At 38.4% G+C, this 12012-nt stretch overlaps 1 protein-coding gene across 11 annotated transcripts in view; it reads left to right on the forward strand.

The window, feature by feature from the left end:
- Positions 1-12012, forward strand: part of tou (toutatis) — a 1002029-nt gene that overhangs the window by 555843 nt on the left and 434174 nt on the right. For all 11 annotated transcript variants that reach the window (XM_067147191.2, XM_067147194.2, XM_067147190.2 and 8 more), the window contains one exon: positions 9981-10179. In XM_067147191.2, coding sequence (XP_067003292.2) covers positions 9981-10179 — 199 coding nt within the window. The remainder of the gene's footprint in view (positions 1-9980; positions 10180-12012) is intronic.

Below are 12012 nucleotides of genomic sequence, written 5' to 3' on the forward strand. Positions count from 1 at the left end.
AAGCACTTCTTTTGAATGTGCAGAGTTGAGGTGTCCACCCGGTATTATTATTATTATTATTATTATTATTATTATTATTATTATTATTATTATTATTATTATTATTATTATTATTATTATTAACTAGGTAAGTTTTGTGCTGTAATATAATAAGCAAGTATAGTACTGAATCTGAAAGGTAGATTATGCATAGGAAAGCAGTTCATAGAATGAAGACCAGATGGCAACAGCAAGCATTGAATGTTGTTGCTGCTGTCTTATCACTACACACTACCATACTACACAGATACAATAGGATCGATGACTCTAATGAGCCGTGAATCGGCTCAGTGTATCGATTCAGTAACCTGAACGAAATCAAATTAATCGATTCATAAAAATGAATCTAATATTCCATCACTACATTGCTGGCTGGTTGTGCACTAAATATGCCAGTATTGCCATGAAATCAAATAATGATTCTCCATGCTGGTGGAAATGAAAGCTGGGTGTCAGGCAGACTCTCTTTGCAAACACACAAACATTAGGCGCACTACTCAGGGTTGCGTTCCTGGGCATCAAAGCATTATCTCTTCTCTGCCGAACCACATGACATGTTGTCCCATTTTTCCCATATCAAACCACAATGTTTAAGTTAATAAATTTTATCCCACATTAACAGTCACCTCATAAGCCTGTGGCGTATCTAGGCCCAGGATGACCTCTATGATAACAGTGACGAAGGCCCAGACTCGTGGGTGGTGTTTTCCCAGTCTCAGGTTGAGTAGCATCTCAGTCAGGACAGGAATGGTGTCTTGCGATGCTTTTTGCAGCATGTAGGGGCTTCCTTGCTGGCTGTCCCTCGGTGATATCCTTGATATCTTTGCCTGAAGTCTGGCCTGGTGATGATTAATGTCACCGCCATGTCTATTGTGACCCAGCACGTCCTGTTGCTGGTCTCATAATCTCCACATAGGTGGTACCCGGTTGGAGGCTGTGTAATACCTCTGTTGCATGCCCATGTAGCCCGGCGATACGTTGTACAGCTTTCTCTTCCAACAATTAGTTGTTACGTATTTAAGACGGTCTCGAACTGGGTCCGGAAGTTCCTCCAGAAAGTGGTCCTGTTGTAGCGTAGGGGTTTCACCTTTGCAGCGCTGAAGCTGCCATCGCTGCTGGTGGATTTAATAAGAGTCTCCATAGCCATCATTCTGGTGTTCAGGGCATTCATTTCCTCCCTCAGGCCTCGATTGCCTGATTCCACAACCTGCTGCATTGCCTTAAATTACTTCTCCTCCAGTTCATGAATTTCCTGCATAATGTCTCTATAACTGCATCTCAATAGAGTGCAACTCTTCTTCTAACTGTCCATCATTTACTTCACTTAATTCTAATTTCAGTTCACACCTGATTTCATCCTGATTTATTTTTAATTCCCTCTTAAGTTCATTTTTAAGTTGGTCCTGTCTGAATTTGAATTCACTTATGATCTTACTTCCTTGACTTGAGGAAAGGAACGTTAAGGACGACGCAAACACCCAGTCCCCAGGCCAGGGATATTAATCGTTTACAATTAAAAAACCCTGAGCCAGCATACGCACCTGGAGCTCAGTCTCCTCAGATGTAAATTTGTGGAGCAAACATGCTCTTTTAATAGTGTACCTGTTCAGAGCTATAATCTCCATACAGACCAATTCGATCCTAATTAGCTTTGAGTTTTTTCTTAAGTTCAGTGCTAAGTTCGCATATCTTATTGAGAATAGCCTGGATGATCTTAGTCTCCATTTTACTACTAATTAAACATTTTTACCGACTATGAAGTACACTATAAGCCAATCTCGCTTCCGACACCAGTAGTAAGTGTTGGTGGGGTTGGTAGATAAAAATTCATAACTAGCAGCACTTAAAAAAACAACAAAAAAAAAAAACTATTTGTGTCTCAGGCCAGGAGTCTCATAATAACCAGGTGAGAGTTGGTATTTTCGACCTTGATCTAACTGAATTTCACAGAAAACAGGAAATTGTTGCTGTTGGATGTTGTTACAGTCGTCATCATTATTAGTACTGTCACTCAGATGGTCATTAACACTTGTCACGGTTTACACTCGGACAACAAGCGTGTGGTCGGGTGTTTACTGAAAAATCACTGTTATCAGTCCCAATAACACTATCACTTTCTCCTGCCTCACTTGTTGGAGGAATTAATTCCTCATTCGAGCCTTCAACATTCTCTTCTTCACTTAAATTATTAAGATATACAGCCAGTTCGTCATCGTCAACAAAATCACTTCTCCTGCTAGTCGCCATTTTACTCACACACATGGAGATTATATGTCGTAGATGAACACCTACTTCAGAAATTCCCTGGATGAAAACGAATGAATTTACACACTATCCAGCCACGTAGTTAAAATCTACGGCCCAAGTTGTACTAACTCGTATAGAAAAGCACGCTATCCAAACAACGATATATCATGGTTGGCACTTTACGTGTATGTACAGAACTATATATTGTTGTTTTGTCACTTCTTGCACCATATGTTATGAACCTAAGTGTAATTGTAATTGCGGAAGTGTAAAGTGTCGAACGTGAGGAAAGGAACGTTAAGGACGACGCAAACACCCAGTCCCCAGGCCAGGGATATTAATCGTTTACAATTAAAAAACCCTGAGCCAGCATATGCACCTGGAGCTCAGTCTCCTCAGATGTAAATTTGTGGAGCAAACATGCTCTTTTAATAGTGTACCTGTTCAGAGCTATAATCTCCATACAGACCATGAAGACCCTTGGAGGGGTGGAAGATAAAGGCTTCCATAACCTCGGCACTTGATGGGGTAGAGTGTTAGCTATATGCCCGGCCACCTTTGCCCCCAGGAATTAACCTGGTACTCATTTTTAGTGTAGGCTGAGTGGACCTCTGGGCCATGTGCACCTCCATAAGTGGAATATGACTTCCTGGTGGGGATTCGAACCCACGTCCTTCTGGCGAACTGAGCATGCCTTTACCGCCTCAGCTAGGCAGCCCCTCAGAGCTATAATGCTCACACCTTATATGTTATCTTGTTATTGTACCTTGTTTTTGGACTTATAGTTCGCTGTTGTTATAAGAGCTGACGGACTCATTCGTTGTTGTTTGTTCCAAATCTCAAATTTTAAAATTAAAAAAAAAAGGAAAGAAGTAAATTTCAAAATTTAGTGATTTAACTCATGCTCTGGTCATTTCCCTCTTTGCCCATTCAACCTGGCACCTTCTTACACCTCTCTGTTCCATGATATTTCCATAATAATAATAATAATAATAATAATAATAATAATAATAATAATAATAATAATAATAGTGTTAAGGGTTAATATCACTCTTGGTTAATGTCCAGGTCTCAGCACAATACAACGCAACAGACCAAACACAAGATTTCATTATTCTTTTACATAAGGTGAGGGACATTGTTTTCTGTTATCTCTGAAGGTTTGCTTTGCTATTGCTATTCATATTTTTATTTCAGTGTGACGGTGAAGGATTTCTGTTTTGATCTGGCTAAGCTATTTGAACTGTGTAACTAAGGCATCATGTGTGGACAAATCTCTGTGGAAACCAAACTGAGTGTTGCCAGGGTTCTGCTCAATGTAACTCTCTATTCTGCATTTTATTATATGGAGAAGTATTATTATCTTGGATGTGTAGGTGATTAAACTTATCATCCTATAGTCATTATAACCAGTAGGAGTTTTCTTGAAGAGTAAAAGTCCTCTGGCTTTGTTTCAATCTACTGGAAGTATACGAGTATGAAGTAGTTGAAATATACACCTTGACATGGTCTGTTCTGTGTTCCACAAACACACAGCAGTATCTTCAAACCAGAACTAAGAACTTGCATAAAGTACCAAGTGTTTCAACTCAAGGTGTATATAATTTATCATTAAGTTTTATTTCAACTGGTTCACATGTTTTCAAGTTGATTGCAACAAGACCGACAAGTCTGTTCCATGTTCTACAAACACACGACAGTATATTTTTAACCCAGATTCGGAGACCTAATTAGTCATTATGTTTTATGACAACCTACTGATATGTTTTTAGGCAATTGCCATTGTGTGAATAATTTTTTCATGATGTCAACCTTTTGAGATGTATGTAGGCAATCCTTATAATGATTGTTATCAGATTCTTTGATTTAATCATCTACAAGAACTGATGATGACTCCCTCGAAACTGGTCTTCGCTTAATAAATTCAAAATATTTTACATTGTGTTGAATGGTGGAACATCCCTCAAACTCTGTTATATTACAGGTAAACTGACTCACGAGCATCAGAAATGAACTCAGTCGATGAAGCTATGCATATAAACCGGCATTAATGGCGTGGTCATGTGAGCATGATTAGATTATGTAGGAGAAATTTCACGACTCTCCCCATCAGGTTGCATGGCACACTGGCTCGGAACCCCTGCGTTACCCAACTTGACAGGGAATTGTTTAAAGGGAGTGGGAGATTAAGGACTTGAATGAATGGCACCTGTGTATTGGTAAGATAAGTACCAACTGGGCTAACAGAGGCCATCTTAATTTGATAATGTAAGACCTAAATGGTTATGAATTGACAAGGGGAACTCATTTCTTAATACCAGGAGTAAATAAACTATTGTCAGAATTTTAGGTGGTCGTTATGGCTGTGTAACCAACCTTATATGTCTGTTTTCTCGATCAGCTCGTAAACAAACTCTGAAAGTTTGTATTATATGCAGCAAATTGTTGTTTCCTTATCCTGTCACTTGACAACACCACATGTTGATCTCTGGTTACAGATGGCAGCTCCTGTGCTCCTGCAGATTGTGAAGTGAATTCAGTAGTTACAGTTCATTGTGAGTTTTGGTAACAATATGGATGTGTTCCTTCATCTGACAACAATATTCAGTGGAACAAATGTATTTTGAGTGATGGGATGCCTGTGTAAAGGGAAGAATCTGGGGTAACCTTGAGCATCAGATGAGACAGGTGAATGTGTCAGGACACTCTTTGTTCACAATTCCAACAAATCTTTGTGATGGGCAAGTCACGAACTAGCACTGCCGACGATGACAGTGTGGAAAGTGTTATGAAAGTGAATAAAAGGTTGACTGTACAGTCTTCAGCTGTTACAGGCCTTAAAGCAGATCATGAATCACATGCAAAGTTCTGCACAGAAATGCAGTAGGTAATGGAAAGTGATGAAGGATTCCTTAATTGTGTAATCTTCAGTGATGAATAGACATTTCACCTCAGTTGTGTAGTTAAAGGCCCCTTCTATATCTAGGAATACAACCATAGCAATTTGTTGCTGATCCAAGGCACTCTCCAGCCTATCTATCTAACACTTGTACTTGGGTGCTGGAGAATCCACACACAAGTGTTGAACATGACAGTAATTCCTCAAAAGTTACTGTTTTCTGTGTATTACCCAAACAGTAGGTTTGTGGGTCATTCTTTTCTTCTTTTCAGGACACAGTAACTGTATAACTGAATGTGCTTCATAATAATGATTCTCCCCTCAAAAACAGGCAGAACTTCCCTTCAGTGGGCAACAAGACGGTGCACCCCACTCAGTTTTCTCACCACACGTGTATATTGTTGAAGTTTTTTCCGATTTTTGAATCTCGTCGTGGTCCAGATGGTAAGACTTTTCCTTCAATGGCCTGCAAAGAGCCTGACCCCTTTCCATGTGATTCCTTTTTGTGAGTGAGGGTATGTTGAGGAACACGTGTATGTGCCAGCTTACCTGAATTGATATTTAAGAGTCCCTGCTGCTGTTGCGTCCATTACCCCAGACATGTTGACTGGAGTGTTGGAAGAGCTTGACTTGAATAAGGCACGAAGTTTGTCCTCGCACATTCAGCTGTCTTTCTGATGTTCAAGTTTGCCCCAGACTCTTTCCTTTATGCAGGCATCCCATCATTCAAAATTGTTTATCCCATCGAATATTCTTGTGAGATAGAGGATTACATCTGTATTGTTGCCATAACTTACTTTGAAGAGTTAGACGTATGTCATGTGGCTACCTGTTCTCACATTCAGCCCATGTATAGATTATTATTGTATACCATTACTAAGATAAATTATTCTCTTGTAAAACTCCAATTTTCTTATGTGTGCATTCTCGACATGCATAGATTTTTTGATCTGTAAACCATTCCTTCGGTGTATGGCGTATTCTTGCAGTGAAAGAGATTGGAGATACCAGAAGTTGTAAAAAATTTGCCATCTTATCACTTTGAACTCCTCAAATAAATTTTGCCTTTATGTACCAAAATTTGAATCTTGGATAGAGTCTAGCCATTCAGCCTTCAAGGAAGTAAGGTCATTTTCTACTGTTCTCTGGTTCTGTGATTTATTTTACGTAATATGAGAAAAAATTAAAATTCAGTTTTCTCATTTCATAACCTCATGCTTGTGAAGTAATGAAAATTCATCACTCTGAAGACTTTTGTTTTTGTTTTTGCCAGGCTGAGTTGCTCAATTAAGGCACTGGTTTTCTAAGCTCCAGTAGACAGATTCGATCCTGGCTCAGTCTGGTGGTATTTGAAGGTGCTCAAATATATCAGCTCCATGTTTGTAGTTTCAGTGGCACGAAAAGAACTCATACGCAACAAAATTCTGGCACCTTGGCATCTCCGAAAATTGCGAAAGAGTTAGTGGGACTTAAAATTAGTAACATTATTATTATTATTATTATTATTATTGTTGTTGTTGTTGTTGTTGTTGTTGTTGTTGTTACGGGGATACCCGTGGAGCACCAAGATGTTAAAGAAGGTGCCGGTGTGAATGGGTCTATCTACCGTATCAGGAATTGAATTAAAATTGTAAAAGGTTATATTTTTCTTTTAGATCTTCAAACTTAACAATCATTTAATTGAGTGAACACAATAATATATCAGGTGCAATGACAAACTAGAAACAAGACAAGAAAGATCCAAATTTTAGTGATTTGTACAAATCCTGGGCTTCAAGCCCCCTTGCTTCACAATTTCTGAGCTCCTAGCTCAAATTTTGCAAAGAGCACAAATTTATTCAAGTGCAGAAATCCCCTAATTCAAAGAGCACTTGCTTCTCCAATTACAATATCTGGCCTTCCAGAGGCACTCGATACAATTACAAAACTTGAAAAAGAGCTAACAGGCTCTCCGGTTTCCAAGCCTACTCAAGGCAACACCAACTTACAATTACTGGCCTCTCAAGGCATAACTTACAATTGAAAATTATTTATACAGCGGTATTTAATACCCAACCTACGGGGCCTGCATGGAAAAGAACAGGTTAAATAACTGGCCCAAACACAAGGAGAATGGAGGCACCCTGTGCTCCAAGATAATGGAACACTTAGAAACCTAAAGGGCTCTATGCTGATGAAACAGGGGCTATTCCCAAACTACTGAGGTGACTCGTATAGATATTAGTTTACCACATTACAGAATGAAAAACAGTTATAAAACGTAGTCACCTCAAACCAAGATGAAGGGGAGCTCGAGAGGGTAATTCACTCTCTATCCCCAGTTTACAGTTAAAGATTTTATGAAGGTTTTACATTAGCCAGAAGAAAGTTACATTTTAGAAAAGCTTGTAACATAACTAAAGAGTCGGACCTTTTCCTCGGGTTAAAAACACACGCACACGTCGATCAATTGGCCAAGAAACGTGAAAATCCGCAGTTTATAAACCCTCAGAGAAGGTTCGAGATCATTCAAGACTAAACTAGCCACCCCCTCTCAATTTTAATGGATGAATTCAAAGTAACACTCAGAATCGAACAAGAAGCCTGTGATAGGTTGAAAATTAATTACAGAAATTCTTGATTGGCTAAATTCAAAACTGGCGGAAAGAAAAGATAAATATTGCCAACCCAAAAATGAATGAACGGAATTTAGTAAAGATACAACTTATGAATACAAAGTTTCTTCAAAAAAGTTCCTTCACTTCGCACCAGGGAGCATGATCAAAGTTTGTTAGTAGTGACGTCTATGAGAGTATGTTGAAACTTCTTGGTGAATGGAAAACAAGAACAAGTAGAAATTCGCACAGTTCACAGTAACAAATTTTAGTGGTGCCATCTTCAGAGAAAATTTATAAGTTGTTCCAGTTTCAAGTCGGTTTCTCCTGTAGAGGAGTACTTTAAGGTGCAAGATTTAAATGTGTGGCGTAGAAGTGTACCCCCGGTACAATTATTATTATTATTATTATTATTATTATTATTATTATTATTATTATTATTATGGAAATATCATGGAACAGAGAGGTGTAAGAATGTGCCGGGGTGAATGGGCGAAGAGGGAAATGACCAGAGCACGAGTTAAATCACTACATTTTGAAATTTTATTTTGTTCCTTTTTTTTTTTTTTTGAAAAATTTTAAAATTTGACATTTAGAAGAAACAACAATGAAGGAGCTCGTCAGCTCTTATAACAACAGCGGACTATAAGTTCAAAAATTGGGTACAATAACAAGATAATATATAAGGTGTGACCATTATAGCTCTGAGGGGCTGGCTAGCCAAGGCGGTAAAGGCGTGCTCAGTTCGCCAGAAGTACGTGGGTTCAAATCCCTGCCAAGAAGTCATAAAATTTAAGAAACAAAATTTCCACTTCCGGAGGTGCACATGGCCCTGAGCTTCACTCAGCTTACACTAAAAATGAGTACCAGGTTAATTCCTGGGGGCACAGGCGGCCGGGCATATAGCTAACCACTCGGCCCCATCAAGTGCTGAGGTTACGGATAGTGGAAGCCTTTACCTTCCACCCCTCCAAGGGCCTTCGTGGCCTGTATGGAGATTATAGCTCTGAACAGGTACACTATTAAAAGAGCATGTTTGCTCTACTAATTTACATCCAAGGAGACTGAGCTCCAGGTGCAACAAGGTGCCTCTCAGAGGCACAAACTTCTTACAAAATTATGCCTGATAAACTTCAAATACTGAGTTTACAGTCACTTCTCCTCAACAGTCTTTTATATGCTCATCTATCAATAATTAGTATTTAAACGGGGGCAGTGAGTGCCCATACTAAATGGCATTAATGTAAGAATAAAAGGTTTAACATGATCAGCCATGAACACAGGCTGGGAGGCAAAACACTTGCACTCCCTTTAGAAAAACTCTTAAAACCCTAAATGGGTTTACGGCCCAAAGTTGCAGAGGCTACGCCTATACTAGAGAAGGGTGATTAAGCAAGGAATATTAAATGCTGAAAGAGTGTTAAGAATTTAGAGTTTTAGAAAATTTTAAGTCACCTCATACCAATTACAGTAAAATGAAAATGTTAAAGGTTCACCTTTTGAATACCATGAGTGTTTATTGATGTGAATATATATCACATAACATTTAGAGAGAAGGTTGGTACTAGTTTCGACGCTCATTGCGCGTCATCATCAGCCAACAAATCAATTGGGCAAAATGCAACTTATCGAATATCAATATATAATACATGATAGCACCTACAAGACAAATGTTAAACTATGACTAGTTGAAATATAAAACACATGACAGCAAATACAAGGATTAATGTTGAAAGCTAAATTGTCAAAAGTTAAAACAATGAAAGCAAAACAGAGAAGGTAACAATAGTTAGGGTATGATACACAAGAAAGTAGTCCAGGTTGAGGTTTGTAGAGCATAAGGTGTATCTATATACAACACTTAAATGCACCTACCAAGTTGAATGGAAATCAACAGAGGGAGATCACTCTTTGTCCCTAGAAGGCATGCAGTTCAACGGGACAGAGAAGGTGTACCCCGGTACAATTGTTGTTATTATTGTTGTTGTTGCTGTTGTTGTTATATGTTTTTCCAATTGACACCATATATATTCTTACGGAACTCTGCTCTAGAAAAGAATGCCAATTCTATTACTAAATGGCAGGAAAATGAACCTAACTTTGGGACGTCTATGAGATCCTTTAATGCACTTTTTATACTCTGTTTCAGTCAAATTAATACTATATATTTGTAATAATAATAATAGTTTTTTGAATTATAGGATTCTCGCTCGCAGGATGGGAGGCCGCGAAACTTAGGGCGGGGCGTGTCAAAACCCAAGAAGAATACAGTGGCCTCTTTGCTTGCTCAAAGCCGTGCGTTGGGCATCAAACCGTCTCCTTCTCTAGAAGTTGCTATCAATCACCAACAAGTGTCTCTTGGAAAGTCAAATATGGGATCGTTGCTGGCTGGCTGTGCAGGTAAGGAAAACAAATTAGTCTTAATTTTCATTAACCATCTTAGTGTCAGTTAAGAATTTTTTAATATAGTCATGTTTGCTTTGGTATGATGAACAACTTGCCTGGCTTAAGAGTTGGTAACATCTTTCATTCACTGTAATTGATTTTTGTTAAGATCTCCCTGTCCTTTCCTAGTGTGCTGTTGACTTTTTGGGGGTTAATGCTAAGGCCAGAAGATTAGGTATTATAAGTCTTAAAATAGGCAATCCAGGAAATATTTTATATGTATGATCTTCTACATGTATATAAATGGATGTACAGGTGTGTATGTTCCAGTATAGCTCTGAAACACATGGAGCAATTTCAACCAAACTTGGCACACGTGTAGCTTACTATCTTGCAGGGGAGAGGGAAGGAATGCTGTGGGAATAAGACACCCCTAGGGGTGGGAAAGGGGATGACATTTAAAAAGTAATAAAAAACAACCTATATTAGTCTTGAATCCATAGTTTTTGGGGTCACCGAGATGTATAGTAACACTCCGAATGCTGTTTAAATTCATGTTCCTCCCATCAGAATGGGGGCCGAGAAGGAGTGAAAAAGGAAATGCCCAAAATGACCAAGATAGTGAATATAGTATGTAGTTATGTGTATGTTCCAGCATAGGTCTCAATACATTTGGTACACATATAATACTATCTGGAAAAAAAGTACTATGGAGGATCGACATTTTTAAGTCTCAGGGTGGGAGGGTGTGACATTAACCCTTTGAACAGTGAGTTTTTCAGTTGCTTCTGACCTGTCCATAGTGAGTTCTTGCGTGAAATAAAATAGTGGATAAAACCATCCTTTTTTTTTTACATCATTTTAATAAAATTTAAAATGTTACTGCCTAATTTGTTGGTCTCTCATTGTTTTTAAGGGGGTGTACAATTATTGTACCATGTCACAACTATGTCATTCAATAAATAAGGCAGTAACATATAAAATTTTATTATTATTCATGAATATGATGTACAAAATAAATAATGAAGAAAATTTCTATGAGCGGGTCCATCTTTCGTGGGGTTCTTTGGAGAAACAAACAACTATCGTTAATAGGAAGCAGCTCTAGAATAAAAACAAATTTTGTTCCAGGGCCAGTCGTCTAAAGGAAAGCAGCCAAGAAAATATAAGAATAACTATATCCAAAAGTTTTTTGTCCCCCTCTGCACTCACTGTGCCTGTACAGATTGCCATACATACTTCAGGTGCATGACAGATGGCAGTACAAGTTAGAAAAGGAAGAATAGGACTTATTCAAAGTAAAAATAAACGCAGAATGAAGTTCCACCATATATCCGATAGATGCCAGAGAAGTTGGAGCTAATTTTAAAGCTGGCACATTGTGCCAGTACTATTCTGGAACAAAGTTCAAAACACATGTACATCCGTATTGCATTAGGCCAGGTCATCAGATGACATAAATGTACGTCCATATTGCTCAATAAGACTATATTAGTGGTGAATCCATAGTTTTTAGGGTTGCTGAGATAGTGACACTCCAAATGCCGTTTAAGTCTTTTATGTTCAGCCCCTATTGGCGTTGGGGGTAAGAGGAGGTGAAAAAGAATATGTCCAAAATGACAGATCAGTGTTCAATTCACAGTTTTCAGGATCACTAGGCTGATTGGTGACAGTTTCAATGACAGTTGAAATCGTGTACATCTTGACAGTTCCAATGACAGTTGGAATCGTGTACATCTGTAGTGCAACACACATGTAAATACATCCAGATAATACTTATTTACAGGTAAATTTAGTGTTATTCTTTAAGTGTATTTTAAAATGTTTTGTACACATTGTTTCACAACA

This window comes from Anabrus simplex, chromosome 5 (genome assembly GCF_040414725.1).
Source record: "Anabrus simplex isolate iqAnaSimp1 chromosome 5, ASM4041472v1, whole genome shotgun sequence".
Classification (NCBI taxonomy): domain Eukaryota; kingdom Metazoa; phylum Arthropoda; class Insecta; order Orthoptera; family Tettigoniidae; genus Anabrus; species Anabrus simplex.